Source organism: Notamacropus eugenii, chromosome 4 (assembly GCF_028372415.1).
Source record: "Notamacropus eugenii isolate mMacEug1 chromosome 4, mMacEug1.pri_v2, whole genome shotgun sequence".
Classification (NCBI taxonomy): domain Eukaryota; kingdom Metazoa; phylum Chordata; class Mammalia; order Diprotodontia; family Macropodidae; genus Notamacropus; species Notamacropus eugenii.
The window spans coordinates 50,893,992-50,911,083 of NC_092875.1; the positions used below are offsets into that span (position 1 = coordinate 50,893,992).

Sequence of the window (17,092 nt, forward strand, 5' to 3'; positions counted from 1 at the left end):
GCTCTAACATTTTCCTACTAGGTGATCATAGGCAAACAGCTTAGACCTTTTGAGTTTCCATGTCCTCATCTGTAATAATACCTGCACTAGACTTCAAAGTCCTTGAGAGCAGGAACTGTCTTGTGCCTTGCTTTATATCCCCAGATAGAGCTCAATGCCTGGCACACAAAAATTTGCTGACTTGACTACCTGCTTCACATGGTTACAGTTGGGAGTTACATAAACCTTAACAGACATAAACATAAGCTATTACTCTTGTAAATAAAATGCACATAACAGGTAATTTATGATACCTGAAAAGATGCTTGTAAAAATGCACACAAAATTTCCTTTTAGGAAGGCTTCAACATACTCAGCTAGACATGTAAGACATCTCTTCAAACATTTATTTCCTAGAAAAGTTGGCAAGCCAAAGACCTTCAATGTGACCTGATTAAATGTTTTCATCTGCGCCACTCTAATGCCTAAACAAGTTTGGCTTTTAAAGTGAAGACTATGAGGAATAGGCAAATATTTTCAGTGATGTAGAATAATTAACCTATAGAGAGAGCCAACCTGGGCTCTAAGCTGGACCTCCAAAGGTCTGGTTGGAGTGTTTTTACCCAACTAAAGCTGAAGATATCTGCACCAAGCAGGGTTTCTTAGAGAAGCTGCCACCCCATGCCTAAAAGATGACAGATTTGATGTGTAAAGGCTGAATCATTGTGCCTTTGGCTCTAAGAGAGCTAATAAGAATAAATATTCAGAATAAGATATTTTTCTGAAACAAAAATCCAAGGAGCCAGAAGCCAGCAATTTCTTAGGCTTTGCTCTACTGGCCACAAGGTGAAGTACATCATGACTGCTCAGCAGTATCTTCCCTAACACAAAGGCCATCTTTGGAGTTTAATTAGCACTGTCTGCACACTGCTGAGATTTCCTATTGATTGCTGTCAGCCTATCACAGTCACCTAGACTGCGTACAACAGAGCTGTTTGATAGGAGACTTAGAGAAGGGACAGATACTAAAATAAGAAGCAAAAAACAGTGAAAATGGAAGAAGTTGTTTGCCTTAAGAGAAAAGTGATGAGATGGCTCTGGGCGATAGCGGCGGCCTTGCCCTGGTGTTACCTCAGTTTCCTTAAAAAGCTCTCAAGTGAGCGTATCACACAATTATAGCACAAGTACTGTGTGTCATAATCTCAGCTCAGGACCTCACCAGCCCCAAACAAGCGCAACGGTGCTCTAGCAAGGAGCCTGATTTCATCCAGCTGAAGACGATTGTCTTCTTTACATAAAAAAGTTGGTCTTACATGTTAAATCTTAAGAAACCACATGCAAAAAGACAAGACATTAGTAAGGTTTACTGGTGTCACTAACCAGTACTTAAAAGCAATCTCAGAGAAAGCAGAAATATAAAAACAAACATTTTGATAAATTTTAAAGTTTGCCATACATATCCTAAATAAATCCTTCACAGTTTCACAAAATACCAGTTCTGAAGAAAGCATTTTACATACTAAATGTGCAGATTCCTACTGCTTCTCAACAGTAGAGGTGTTCATTTGTGGCAAAAATTCTTCCACTGCTTCCATCTCATCAAAAAAGCCCCCAAAAGAGTGTATCGGAGCACAGCTCCTGGACATGGCAGCAAGAGGGCACTTCAAGAGCGGCATCTACTTCAGAAACAACTGGCCTGCTGTTGTGCTTTGTAGAAGTTTTTAATCCCTTCAAATCACTCATTTCAATGAACAATTTTCTTTCAGACCGAGAATATGTCATCTCTAGAGCCTTCTAGCAAACGCCAGCTAAGTTTTAAATAGACAATCAGGAAAATGATGTAAAAAGAAGCTTTCAGTTCACAGCTCTAGAAGGTCTGAGAATAGATGTAATCAATGAGAAGCCAAAACATCAATATCTCTTAACTACCTCACTTTGATGTTACACAACAAGGTTTAAAACAGAGAAAAAATATCCAAGTGAAAAAATAAAGCTAAAAAGCCCAGCCATTCTTTATCCTTGCTGCTTGGAAAGAAAACAATGCCTTGCTTCTCGGTAATTCATAAGCACTACCCTTCTCAAACACAATTGAAATTTTTAAGTTAAATCTAACATATACCCTTTTAAAATGGAGAAATTACATTTAAGAACAAACCTTGATAAAGACTCTGGGCTGAACTTTGTGTCAAATTCTGTGGAGATCCTGGAGGTTTGTGCTGAAAATCTTTCTGGTATGGAAAAAGAACACAAGTAACAATAAAAATTACTTTGGGCACAAATTTTGAGTTGCATCCTATTAAATAAGCGTACCACCATTGCATCATTTTCTACAAATATTTCTGAAGCTCAAAATGCAAAGGTTCAAAGGTCTCAATGCCTTCTTTCCAACTTCAATAAAATTAAAGAAGTTTCAGGCTAGTCTGTCTTCAAATTTCCAAACTTCCTTCTTTATTTGCCAACCAGTATCTGAACTCAGGATAACTTGTTTTCTAGCAACTAGTCAAGCCACCACTGATAATGTTTGCAGCAATAAAGGACAGTCAGCAGAGACTCATGACTCTTGCCCAGACACGTAAGGTCACTACTTAAAGCAAATTCAAGGTTTGATACTTCCTATGGAGCTGCTTCAGTAAGTAAAGAAAGTTGAAATTGATTTCCAAGTATTTCATTCTAAAGGACATTCGCTATTTTTAGGATCATGAATCAGTGGTTTATCTTGACTATCCAGAAAGTCATCTCAAATGAAGTCATAAGTACACTGAGAAGGATGTATAACTAATCTTTGTTGGAAGGAAGGAAATCAACACTCGGAAATAAAGACTTGAAAAAATTAAATCCAAAGGAAAGTTAGAATTTTGCCCAATTAAATAAACTTTAAAGGACAAGAAAAATGCTTGAGGAATAGAGGTTTTCATTAAATGAACTTTATGGTTAACCTGGGGTTTAACCAGAATATTTTAATTTCGAATTTTCAAGTTGAAAATCTGTTACTACTAAATGTCTCATAAGAGCAGGGGCTGTCTTAAGATGCCCTGCGTCCTCTACAGTGGCTTGTGCATAGCAGGCACTCACATTTTAAAAAACTAAACTGAAAATTTAGAAGATGTTACAAAACTTTACTTTCAGTAAAATGAGAATATGTGTACTTGCAAAATTGCACACCAAAGTATCACCAAGTGTTGCTTTGTACAAGTGAATGCTGCTTAGTGAGAGCTACCTCTCGTCATTCTAGTGATCATGGAGAATTTATTGTCTAAGTCTAAAGTCCTGATGCCTGACATCAGGACCTTCTCCTTTCAGAGGTGAACATCCTTAACTTCATGGCATGAAACACAATTAGTGGAAAGAATGATAAAATACTTTTATTCCACATAAGAATCTTATTTTAGAACAGGAACTAAAATATCTTTGCAAATATTTACTCATTCACCCTAATATCATCCTTGAAAGAGGCTGCTGAAAAGGAATCATTAATGGATTGATGTTAACTTAGAGGAAGGGTGATACTAGAGTGCCCCAGGGATCCTTGTATTCTTCACCTTGGATCAAGACATACATAAATCGCATGCTCACCAGATCTGAGAGTGACACAGAGACGAGGTCTAACACACTAGATGACAAAACCAAGATTCCCAAACATCTATCTGGACAGGTTAGGATGAGGAGCCCAACCAATCGAAGAGAAATAATCATAAAGTTCTACACTTGAGTTGAAAGAATCAGCTGTACAAGCTTAAGATGGTAGATAATCAGCTGATTTTTCACATGGAAAAGATCTGGTAATGTTAGAGAGTTACAAGCTCCCAGAGTCATCAGCGTCATACAATCAGTCTTAGGATTTAGTAACACTGTTCTGGTCAGACCACATCTAGAGACCTGCTGTTTGCTGTCAGGGTCAAATCTGAGGGTAGGATGTTGACAAGCTGGATCAAATGCAAAGGAAAGCAAGCACAATGATAAGGAGATAGGCAGGACTCTTAATTGGAAGGATCAGGTAAAATATCATGAAAAAGAGAAACTTAAAGGGAAGATGTGACAGCTCTGAGGTCATGTATGAAGACGGACTGAACTTGTCTGGCTTCAGAGGTAAGGATCAGAACTAGGACAAGTGAGGAAGAGTTGTAGAGAAAACAGATTTTGACTGGATTTATCATCAGATCTGTCTCAAAGTGGAGTGAGTGGGCTGTTCTCTATCAGCAAGAGTCTTCAAACAGAGCTGGAATGGCCATCTCAGGCATTTTGTGGAGAGAAGTCTGAGCAAGTATGGATAACCTCTGAAATCTCTTACAACTGAGATACTGCTGGAAAGTATGCTTTAAATTTTAAAGATAGAAAAAATGTTGGCAGCAGGCATCAAGCTCTATTCTTAATTCACATGTATTATTCTAGTAGTTTAAGTTATATCCAATGTTTAAATTGAGAATCTCTGTCAAGTACTTTCTTGGGAGAAGAGCTGGGTTTAAAACCTACCTTGAGTTTATTGCTATTACTGCAGTCGGCCAGTAAATTCTTACAATTCTTATGAACATTCACTGCACAGTCTGAAATTTTTAAAAAAGTCTAAATTATTCCATAATATCAGTCCATAAAGGAAAAAATTGGTATTTTTCAAATTAAGAGAGAAAGGAAAAGTCTACTTTTAAGTCAAACCCCACAATCTTAGTGACTAAAGAAAAGGATTTATAAAGCAATGTTACTGGTTGAGTCGCCCAGAGAACAACATTCTTGGCATGAAGCCAGCCAGTCGCATAACTTGACCCCAAAGTACAAATCAGGTACAAAATCATTCACATGCAAGGATTCCTAGATGATAAACTGACCCTTATGCAAGATCACAAATCTATTTTCCAAAAGGGTCACTTGTATTTTATTATTTGTTTAAGGTTGCTTCTTTACCAAAAAAAATTAAGATGGAAAGCTGAACTCACATAAACAGGTTTTATAACAGATTTTCCCTCTCCGGTCAAGGAATAAAGCTAACAAAATTTACTCCAACCTAGACAAAACCATATGACCAAGCATAAGCATCAACTCTATTAAAACCTGAGTAACCAAGAATGCTCGGGGGAGTGAAGGATTCTGCTCCAAACTCCAAAGTCACTTTTTATTTCTTCTCACTTTATTCCTTCCATTGCAATCAAACTCTCAGTCTCCCAGAAGTGAGCTGGACTAGATGTTAAGAGGATCATCCACGTTCAGGCCCCAATGAATCAAGGCCCCTCAATCAAAAGAACCTCCCACACGTAAAGTTCTGTACAACGTAACCAAGACTCATAAAGGTGTTTGGGAAAGGAGCGTCCTGTAACCCAGCGAAGATCCATGAAGCCGCTCCTGCTTTCCTGTGCTTCTGGTTCCATGCAGCGATTCTCTACCTCCAAGTATTCTCACAACAGTTCCTAGGGCAGCAAAGAGCTCCTGGCTGTCATTTTAAAGTATGGATCACTTGAAAGTAGAGTTATCTGTACTTTGTGATGAACGGTAGGCCACTGGACCAAAAAGTCCTTTAGTAACATCGGGGTCTGTATCTATATAACAAGTACAGAATTTAAAAAAAAAAAAAAGACCCGGATAGTATTTTGAACTATTTGCACCAACTACATGATTAACATAATTGAAAATAAACAATTAGGCATTATCACAGCTAGGAAAAAAAAGTGATTTTCCTGAAAAACACTCAATTCAAATTCAGCTGTACTCAATCTTGTACAGCTTTCCTATCTAAAGAGAAATGGGAAAATGGGAAAAGAGAAATTGGGAAATTCCTATAACCATCCTATACCTACAAAAATCTTCTAGAAAATACCTAACAGAAACTAATTTCTCTTACAACAATAAAATCACATTATTAGAAACCAAGTTAGAAGGAAAACATACATACAGAATGCCAAAGAAAAACCTGTTTGTCCTCAATGTATTAGGGAAATTATTCAAGGACACTGCATTTGTGTAAAAGGAAACCTGAAATAGTATTAAGGTCAATGAGATCAACAAAGACCTACTACCGGAAGGCAATGTCTGAATTCCTGCCCAAGGACAGAGTTCACTGACACTAATTTTTCCAAAACATTATGCTACAATAGGAAATAAAATAACTCTGGTTCTTTTAAAGAACATTAGCCCTGACTGCTCCCTCCTGCAAAGGAGGGCTGTATTCCAAACAAATCTGCATTCTATTAATGGGATCATTAGCCAGGGCAGCCTGGTTTCTTTAGTTCTCATTCCACAGGTGGACTTAGAATGTCAATAATAAAGTATGCCTGTCAGTAGTGGTGTTTCCAGTAGGTAAAAACAAAGTTGACAACTTTAACCAAGGGTATGTTAACTGTGCAGTTAGTGGCAGGAAGGAATCCCAGAGTTCTAAAGTGGCCTGTTCGTAGAAAACAGGACCAAGGATTGGTTTGGGGGCATCTCAGTATTCCAATGCTTCTAGCAATACTGGATCTAATTTAAAGAAGTCAGTACAATGTTCCTGTGTGAGGAAAATCTGAGAATATTCCATAATTCACCTTTTGTAACTTCATTATTTTTAACAGTTTTCCACTTCATCTCTATGGCTAGAGGAAAACTACTTATATTATATCTGGAATACGTTTTTCTAAAAGTCAGTTCACAGTCAATGTCAGCTCTCAGCACTAACCTAGTCACTAACCTCCAAGATGGAGTCTAAGTCAAATAACCTCCCTTCAACAAAGGCTTGCTTTCAAATTTTAAAGCATGTTTAACTAATGTACTTTAACAATATGGTTAAATTGTTCTCACATTCCAAACAGAAGCTGAAGGTTCTCCAGACATAAAACCTACCAATACTGCCATGTTATATTTTAATAACATTTATTTCTTTCAAAGTACTTTCACATATTTCTCACATCTGTGGCCTAGACAGCTGTAATGTCACAAACTTATAGAACTAGAAAAGATAATTCAATGAGAAGGCAGGCCAACAATGAAAATAATCCAGAAAAATCAAAATCAACTCTATTTTTAAAAACCCCAACAATTTCAGATACAGAGAATCCAGCTTATCCATAAGGAATTAGGCAATAGAAATACACTACTGTTACCCAGAAGTTAACAGTATCTAGCCTAAACTTTTCTTGCTGAAAACTAAGCTCATTTTCTTTTGTTCTGGCTTAATTTCAGTTCAACAATTCTACAAAAAATTTACTGAACCAAAGTACAGAGCATTACTCCAGGGGCTGTGGGGAAGAAAAGAAGTAGTCCAGGATTTTAACCACCTCCAGAGAGACAAGCCAAAAGCACAAAAAGGATAAAGCCAATGTGCAGACTTGGGCGTGTCATTTCAATCTGGATTTCCGTAGGTTGAACAGTCAAAAAAGCCAGCTGTCCTAGCAGACATCTACATACTACTTTGCATATATTCTCCTTAGAGCCTGACAATGCCCAGGGAAGGAGATACTGCAGATAAATCACCCTCATTTTACAGATGAAGAAACTGAAGTTCAGAAGGTTAAATGATCTTCTTGGAGTCACAAAGCTGGTAAGAAGAAGCAGGTTCTGAACCTCAGCTTCTCCAGATTCCAAGTCCAGCACTGTTTCTAGTACGCAGCATTAGCTAATGTATGGGACAAGCTCTTCATGGTTAACTCTCAAATGGGGAGAAACAGAGACAGCCTGGCCTCAGGGAAGGAAAAGAAAAACAGGCTGTGTGGCAAGGAGAAGGCTTCCTGGAAGGGCTAGAGGGATGGAAGGAATAGAGGGCAGGGCAAGGCAAAGAAGGGAAGGGGCACAGAAACATGACAGCAAGTTGCCCAAGTAGACAGATATTAGTTTGGAGGTCAGAGATGGCTAGGGCAAAGAGATTAGTACAATGAGGGCACAGGCTGGGCCTACTGTGCAGGGGCGTTCCGTGCCAGGCTGAAGGATAAGAACTTTCTCCTCGAGGTCCAGGTATCCCCACCTAGTTTGGTAGAACATGCATTTGAAGGATGCAAATGAAACACGATTCTACGTTACTAAGCACCTACAGAAGCCAAGGTGACTTCATTTGGTGTAGAGGATAAAGGATAAATTCAGCCTAGAATCTGCCCTCAAGGACCTTACAATTAAAACTATGGAGATCAGACAAAGACACAAGTAACTATAATAAGGTTTCTGTGAGAAATCTGATGCTAGGAATTTGGGGCCCCCTAAAATCAGTCAGCAAACTCAGCTCCCCACCCATGGTTTTTGTAATGCTGGCTAGCTAGGAATGTTTTTTACATTATAAAATGATGTTTTATTGTAACTTAAAGTGTAAAAGCCAGAGGGTTACATTTGGCTCTCAGAGGTTTTGACAAGCCTGCCCTAAAATATTAAATATGGAATTAAGTACTCAAAGTATTTAGTTCACATAGCAATTTGGTGAAATGCAAATTCTTATTAATAATTATTATATTATTTCCTTATTTCCTCTATTTCAGTCCAACATTATCCCAACCTAACTCTTACCCAATGGTATCATCTATTGCCACCTCTGGCTGCCCATCAAGAAACAGAACTTACTGGTCCCATCCGGATATCAAGTTCAAAAGTGTTCCATGGCCCAATTAATTTGAGGAACTGTTGCAGTCAATGTGGAGAATGTGATGAAAGTAATGTTGAAAAACTGAAATGAGTTTAGTAGCAGTGTGGAGGCTGGATTAAAGTGGGAGAAATTAGCCCTTAGCAAGGTTGTTCACATTCCTTCCCCCTTCTACCACTCTATACCAGTGATGTCAAATTTTAATTGCAAAGGGGCCACTAATTCATACATAAGGATCCCAGAAGGGCATACTGTCTTAATTTTAAAATGTAATGTCTACATTTCATTGAAAATTTAAATATTTCCCAATTACATTTTAATCTGGTTCCTCCCCTACTAGGCAGTGTGGCTGGCTTTGGGGTCAAGTGTTTGACACTTGGCTCTAAATCACCACTCCACACCTAGATTACTATAAATCTCCCTTTTTTGAATGTCCCCTGATTCTAGTATCAACTCTCTTCAAACCAACTTAACAAAAGTTATGACCTGGCAGCAGTATAGAGTACTTTCATCATATCACTCTTCTACTTAAATACCTTCAATGGCTCCCTATTTCCTACAAGGAAGTCTACATTCTCCCTAGGCTCCTCCATAATTTAGCCCTGCTCCAATTCTTCTCCAAAGTGAGGCAGCAGGGTTGGATGGTTCGTTTGAAAAAAGACCTGGGGATTTAAGTGGACAATAAGCTCAGTGAGCCCAAAGTATTATAAATGTAGATCTTTGCAACTTCTAACCACTGTTCCTAGTTCAAACTTCAGGAGCCAAAGAGAACATATATGGCAGTCTTTCTAACACTTGGAAAGAGCCATGAAGTTCCATCCCTCTCGGTCTTCTCCCTGTGCCAAACATCCCCTACTGCTTCAGCTGATCCCCATATGGCATAATCTCAACATTCCAACTGCTTGGTCCTTCCAAATGTTCCAACCTGCCAAGACCTTCCTGGTCATCCAGTCTGTCAGTCATCCTTTCCAGCTTAGTTTCATTTACATACTTGAGAGCACACCAGCTCCACCTGTAGTAACCAAGTCACAAGACCAAGCACAGAGCATTGGGCAGTTCCTTCCAAGATGACAATCCGAACACTGGCTTGGAGTCGGAGGACCTAGAACTCAAGTCACTCAGGCAAATCTCTCTAAGTCTCATTGCCCTATCTGCTACCTGGAGACACCGGACTTTGTGATCTGAAGTTTCTTCTGTTTCTGCCCTATGATCTGAGGCCGCCCAACCATTTATGCCTTCTCTTTGGATCAGGCCATTCAACCTGTTCTGGATACCACCTGCTGTACTACTATCTAGCCCATGTCTTCCATCTCTTCCACAAGAGCAGCATGAATGTTTTGATAAAAATCTGGTAAACAATTTCTCTAATTCAACTAATCTAGCAACCATGAGAAAAGAAATGAAGTTCATCTGGCACAACCTGTTACTGATGAAGTCAGACTGACTTTGGGATCACTACTACTTCCTTTCCTTGAAGTTTACTTACCCTCCTTTTCATAATAAATTTTAGCATTTAACCAAGAAACAAAGTAAATCTATTTTTCAGATTCCACTCTTGCTTTTTTTGGAAATTAAGACATTTACCCTTCTCCAATCTCAGGTCACCTTTTGCAGTCTCTATGATCTTTCAACGTGGTTCAATGATCTTACAGAAAGACATAGACAAGAATAAAACAGGATAGGAAGGTTCAGAGGTGTTGCAATTCTTACCAAGTGGAAGCACCAGCATGATGAAATCATATATCCAGGGAAGTATGTATAATAGGGCTTTGCAAAAAGTTGCATTTTGGCACAGCCAAGATGACAGAGTAGAAAGATGGACCTGCTCTAGCTCTCCCCGCCCCCCCATACCCATAAAATACCAGTAAAAAATGACTAAACAAATTCTAGAGCAGCAGAAGCCACAAAATGACAGAGGGAAACAGATTTCCAGCCCAAGACAGCCTGGAAGGCTGACAGGAAAGGTCTATCGCACTAGGCTCAGAGCAGGGTGCATAGACAGCACTAGAGCAGGCTTCAGGGTGCAGAATCTTGGGCAGCAGTTGTGGTTCCCAGATTTCTCAACCCACAAAGCCAACAACAGCTTCAGAGGTCAGTAAGAAAGCTCTTTCACCTGGGTGAGAGGAAAATGCGAGCCATCCCCAGGGCGGCAGCTGCCACTGTAGCAGCAGTATCCACTTTTGGAGTCCTCAGCTGCAAGACCCTGGGGGAATCGAGCAGCTGATCTGAGTCTCAGTCCTGAGTAGCAGAGGAGTGCATGGGAGAGCTGGTGGTGGCTGTGGAGAAGAAGGCTGTGGCTGTGCAGCAACTAGGCACAAAAGAGTGCCTGTGGTTGCCCACGGACCAGAGAACAGGCCAGAAGAGGAGTAAATTCCTCTCCCTTGATTGTGCCACCTTGGAGGAATTGAGAACTTACAGGTCTATAAAGATATCTCATAGAACAGCTACACAAAATCTCTGAAGCCTAGGGTAGTATACCCTCCACTTGACAAAGGATTCAAAAGTCAAGTAACTGGCTGGGGAAATGCCCATAAAAGGGAAAAAAATAAGTCTGTAGAAGGTTACTTTCTTGGTGAACAAGTGTTTTCTTCCATCCTTTCAGATGAGGAAGAATAAGGCATACCATCAGAGGAAGACATCAAAGTCAAGGCTTCTACATCCAAAACCATTCCAAAATGGAATTTCAATGAAACAGAGGACTTTCAAGCATTCTGGTTGAAAAGACCAGAGTTGAATAGAAAATTTGACTTTCAAATACAAGAATCAAGAGAAGCATGAAAAGGTAAACAGGAAAGAAAAGCCTTAAGGAACTCATTAAAGTTGCACTGTTTGCATTCCTACATGGAAAGACGTTATTTGTAACTCATGAGACCTTTTTCAGTACTAGGGTAATTAGAGGAAATGTGTGTATGTGTGTGTGTGTGTGTGTGTGTGTGTGTGTGTGTGTGTGTGTGTGTGTGTGTTGGTGTGTATGGCTATGTACGTATGTGTATATTATATATTATATATGTGTAGGTATATATATGTACATGTGTATGTGTATATGTGTGAGCTGAATATGAAGGAAGAATACCTATAAAATATAAAATTTACTGTTGAATGGAATGTACTAGGAGGAAGAGAAAGGGAAAGGTAGAATGTAGCAAAACATCACACAAACAAGAGGGAAGAAAGCGCTTCTACAAGGAAAGGGAAGAGGGGGTAGATGAAAGGAAATAAAACAATGGAGCCTTACTCTCATGGGATTTGACTTAAGGAGGGGATAACACACATGCAATTGGATATGGAAATCTATTTTACCCTGCAGGAAAGCAAGGGGGAAGGGGACAGGAGAGGGAAGATAATAAAAGGGACAGCAAAGTGAGGAAAGGGATAATCAGAAGCAAACAATATTGTGGGAGGACAGGTCAAGGGAGAGAATGGAATAAATTGAGAGCAGGATAGGACAGAGGGGAAATGTGTTTAGTCTTTTACAACATAAACATTATGGAAGTGCTGTGCATTGTTACACATGTATGACCTATACTGAATTGCTTGTTTTCTCAATGAGGGGGGGTGAGGAGGGAGGGAGAGAATATGGAAACAAAAGCTTTAAGAATGAATGTTAAAAATTGTTTTAGCATGCAACTGGAAATTAAGCTATACAGGTCATAGAGTATAAAAATCTATTTTGCCCTACAGAAAAATAGAGGGGAAGGGGGATGGAAGAAGGGTGGGTAATAGAAGGGAAAACAGACTGGAGGCAGGGGTGGATGGGGTGCATGCTGTCCTGGGGTGGGGATGGGGAGAAAATTTTTAATTCAAATTCTTGTGAAAGTTAATGATAATAACTGAAAAATACATAAATTATATATCAAAAAATTTTAAATTAAAAAAAAAGTTCAACCATTAAAAAAAGTTGCATTTTAAGAATGTTATAGAACATAGCTTATCACTCTTAAAAGAAGGTCTAACCCCTGGCCTAGATAACCTCTGGTTGCTTCTGGCTTTAAACCATGCTCTAGGAGTCTAATGTTTCCTACCCTAACTATAAGCTAAAGTAGAAATATAACCTGGCCCCAATAACAAGTTCCAAATTTCTTATTTCGATGTGACTGTACAAAATGCAAATAGGCCTGTGTGACTGGAGCTGTCACACATATAACTTTATTCAGATGCTGTAAGAGACATAATTAAACCCCATTTAGATTGACAGGAAAGGAAAGTGAGCTTCAGGCAAGTGAGAAGACTGGCCCCATGTCATGGAGTGGGAGGAAGCAGGAAGCCCCAGGCCTGGCTCCTTCTCCAAGCCTCTCCGCCTCTTCCCTAAGATCTCTCTCGTACGCAGGGACACCATAGTCCACCTAGCAGGCCTAGAGCTGCTACCAAACTGCTCTGTAAATAGAGAAATGGGTTTCCACCCAATACAGCTGCTCCTTCCCAATCCCTGGAAATAGCCCAATTTTCATAACAAAGCAGCAAAGCTGACATTCTCACAGGTTTCTCTTACTTATGTGGTTATTCAGTGATTTCACTCACTCGTGACTCTTCATTGACCCCATTTGGGGTTTTCTTGGCAAAAACACTGGTGTATGCTATTTCCTTCTGCAGCTCATTTTACAGAGGAGGAAACTGAGGTAAGCAGGGTTAAGCAACTTGGCCAGAGTCACACAGCTGCTAAGCGTCTGAGGCCAGATTTGAACTCAGGAAGGTAAGTCTTCCTGACTCCAGGTCAAGCACTCTATCCACTGCACCACCCAGCTGCCCCTTCTCTTAATCATAACTCACATTCATATAGTACTTTTAAGATTTGCAAAGAGCTTTACATCCATTATCTCATTTGATCTTTTGAATTGGGGCAGCTAGGTGGTGCAGTGGTTAGAGCACCAGTGCAGGAGTCAGGAGGATCTGAGTTCATATCTCACCTCAGACACTTGACACTCACTAGCTGTGTGACCTTGGGCAAGTCACTTAACCCCAACTGCCTCATCCTGGGTCATCTCCAGTCATCCTGATGAATATCTGGTCACTGGATTCAGATGGCTCTGGAGGAGAAGGGAGGCTGGTGACCTGCACAGCCCTCCCTCACTCAAAACAAAGTCAAGTGCAAGTCATGTCATCATTTCTCTGATGACAGGGTCTTCTTTGGCAAGAAAAGATGAACACATATGATCTTGTTTCATTACTTGAAGACACAAATCAAAATATCTGTTGAATTCATAAATCTGGAAGTCGCAAAGACTGCACTGAAAACCAAGAAAATGGAGAGATCCTCAAAGTACAGATAGAATAAAGTGGTAGCTATGCGTCAGCACCCAAGGCATGCAAGTCTTGTGACAGGCAAACATTCCAGGCCAGTGTAGCATGCTGTCTGGTGGCTCTTGTCCCAACAATTGTTGACTCTGTCATAACTAGAATCGCTGCTTCTCTCTAACAGGAAAGAAAATGATACTAGCATTTATGCCCAAAGAAACGTACAGGTCATCACCACGAGGTGGGCTTCCTGTGCAGAAGCTTATGCGACCAACAAGGAAATAAAGAGAAAAACACAACTGTAAATATGGACATAAGGATCTTACAAACGGAAGAGGTGGTCATACAAACAGATTCATAGAAGGTAAGTCATGGGGAGTTGGTGTGATTTGCCTGTGGTCACACAGTAAGTAAGAGTCCCAAGGGCAAGTTGAACCCAGGTTTTCCTAACTGGTTGGAGCACTGTCCATTACCCCAAGCTCCTGAACTGGTGTTGGGAAAAGTGCTCGACTTGGAGTCAGGAGAGAAATGGGGTCAAATCTAGGCTCTGACACATACTGGTGGTAAGGCCTCAGACAAAGCATTTGACTTCTCTGGATATCCATGTCCTCATCTGCCAAACAGGAATAATATACCCTAAAAACAGATATACTTATGTATTTACTTGTATGTCCTTGGGCAAGACAAGTCCTTACTAGCATCACGTGTAAAATAGGAATGATTTGCCTGTGTGCCTGCCTCACACAGTTATTTAAAGGCACCGTGTAAACTCTAAAGTGCTATAGAAAAGTGATTTCCCACTGCATTGTCAGTTAAGAGACTACTGCTCACCAATGAAACATACCATTATCTGCAAAATCACACCTAAGTAAGCTGTGCTCCTTTCTCTACTGCCAAGGAAAGCACCAACTCTGTCATGCCCAATCACAAAAAGGGGAAAGGATAGGTGTGAAAGATGCCATCAGAGTTCTAGGCTACATACACAGGGGCTGAGGAAAAACGGGTTGAATGTATTTATAAACTAACCTTACACTCAGAAGCCCTCCAAATTATGCAGTCAATTCACTCTAGAGCCTCCATCTCAGTAAAGCTCTTCAGGAGAGCACATGGGGAGAACACAATCAGGGCAAAAAGAAAAGGAAGCAAGAGGCAGGGCGGCAGGATGGGAGGAGTAACTGGCCCATGCCCTTGACTCCCAAGAAGAGAAAAGACCAAGGCTGGGTGGGTGACAGGAAGACAAAGATCCACTCCTGCCCCAGGCGGCAGAATTGGTCCAGTTGTTCTGGATTAACAATTTGTTAGAGTCAAGATCTGCATGCAGAGTGGAATACCACTCCCAGGAGGCTCAAGACAGAGGGAAAGATCCCACACATACAAAAATATTTATGGTATCACTTCTGCTATAGCCAAGAACTAGAAACAAAATGAGTCCCCGCTGACTTGGTTAACAACTCAATATTATATTATCACTCCTTAAGAAATGACATATAGAATTCAGAGAAATTTGGGGAGATTTCTATTTAATTGGTACAGAACAAGGTGAGCAGAACCAGGACAACAATTTACATGAGGGTCATAAAAATGCAAAAGAAAGAACTGAGAACTCTGATGACTCAGTGCAAAATCACGACTTCAAAGGACGTGGTTGTGAGCTATCTGTCATCTTCTGGCACGTCACAGAATCATAGATATTAAGGCTGGAAAAGCACGTTCATGGTGTCCAGCCCTCTCAGGTGAGGAAAATGAGGCACAGAGATGCTGTCGGTCGATAACATTTATTAAGTGGACACCGTGTGCCAGGCACTGTGCAAAGCTTATTCCTGCTCTCAAGGAGCTTACGCTCTAAAAAGACAAACAGTCATGTTCAGACAAGCTACATACAAGATAAACGGGAAGGAAATAGAAGAGGGAAGGCACTAGAACTGAGAGTGGTTGGGAAAGGTTTCATTAGAAGGTAGGATTTTAGCTCATATTTGAAGCAGAGATGAAAATGTCCACAGCCAAGAGATTCTTAGAAGGGCCAGGAGACTAGTGTTATTGCATAGAAGAATCCATGGCAGGGAGTAAACCTCAAAAGGACTAAAAAGGTAGGAGGACTCTCGCAACTTGCCCAGGGTCACAAAGCTAGTAACTGAGGCAAGATTCCTGACTCTGAATCTACTACTCTATCCATTACACCAGAGGTACAGAATGAAGTATACACTCCCACAGGTGGCCAAGGAAGGTGTGAATTTGCTTTACTTGACTATGTAATTATTCCTTCCACATTTTGGGTGTTAGGGGTGAAGCTCTCAATCTAGAAAATCTGAGAAAAATGTTGTGGCCCTCCCTCATACCAGAAAAATCATCTAGATTATTACGGTATTAAAAGATAAACTATGTTGACATTACACAATACCATGCATATATTTTAAGCATTTCTGAGTTTCTAAATTTTTTCTCTGTTTTCTGCTGGCCTTCTCAGGGTGTCTGCAACTTCTGTAAAACTCCCCAAAATTCCCATTTAATTATTTTTACTGACCTGCGATATAAGGAAACCAGGAGAAAGTTGGGATGTGGAAGGAATAACTATAGTTAACTAGTTACAAGGAAAGATTCTATTAGGAGCTGGGGGAGAGGAGTCAGGTCAGGAGGAAATAACTGGGAAACAGCAGTGATATAAAGTCAGAGCACCTGGGTTCACATGCCAGTTCTTATTTTTTACTACTTGCATGGCCTCAGAACAAATCTTTTAACCTCTCTGGTTCTCAGTTTCCTGGTATTTAAAATGAAGATACTAGAACAGAGGACCTCTAAGGTTACTAAATCTTATGATCTTAGATAAGAAAGAGTAGAATACAGAGGAAAGTACACTGACCCAGGAGTCAGGAGACCTAGGTCCAAGACCTGATGTTGACACTAAATTGTCCAACCTTAGGACTGGGGAAAACCTTAGCTGAGAAATCCAAAGAGTCTGTCAAAGTACCATTATATTAACTGTAGCATATACCCAGAAATCATTTAGTCAAGACTGAAAATCCCCTCTTTGTTCACTCTACAGTATGTAGAGGCATCTTATCTAAGTTTGTCATTATGGCTTAGACCTCCACTGTATGCCTTAGGAGCCAGTATTTTTTTCTGCTAAGACAGATCAGGTAAGAAAGCACTGGATTTTGGCATCCTCAGAATCAAATATATTATTGGAAATACCAGTGCCAACTTTCAATTCTATATGTATGTGTGTGTGTATAATGTAATGATATATATGTATATATGTCATTACATTAAGTATTGTGACTACACACACACACACACACACACACACACACACACACATACACCCCTTGGATTTAAAAAAAAAAATGAAGTCCTTAGAATCTA

At 40.0% G+C, this 17,092-nt stretch overlaps 1 protein-coding gene across 8 annotated transcripts in view; it reads right to left on the reverse strand.

The window, feature by feature from the left end:
* Nucleotides 1-17,092, reverse strand: part of ARHGEF18 (Rho/Rac guanine nucleotide exchange factor 18) — a 110,080-nt gene that overhangs the window by 36,500 nt on the left and 56,488 nt on the right. For 5 of the 8 annotated variants that reach the window (XM_072600831.1, XM_072600830.1, XM_072600832.1 and 2 more), the window contains 2 exons: nucleotides 4,450-4,520; nucleotides 2,135-2,207 (listed from right to left, as the gene is read on the reverse strand). The exons of 1 other annotated variant lie outside the window; for it this stretch is intronic. In XM_072600831.1, the coding sequence (XP_072456932.1) occupies nucleotides 2,135-2,207; nucleotides 4,450-4,520 (144 nt within the window). The remainder of the gene's footprint in view (nucleotides 1-2,134; nucleotides 2,208-4,449; nucleotides 4,521-17,092) is intronic. 2 more of the 8 variants (XM_072600833.1, XM_072600835.1) reach the window with 1 other exon arrangement.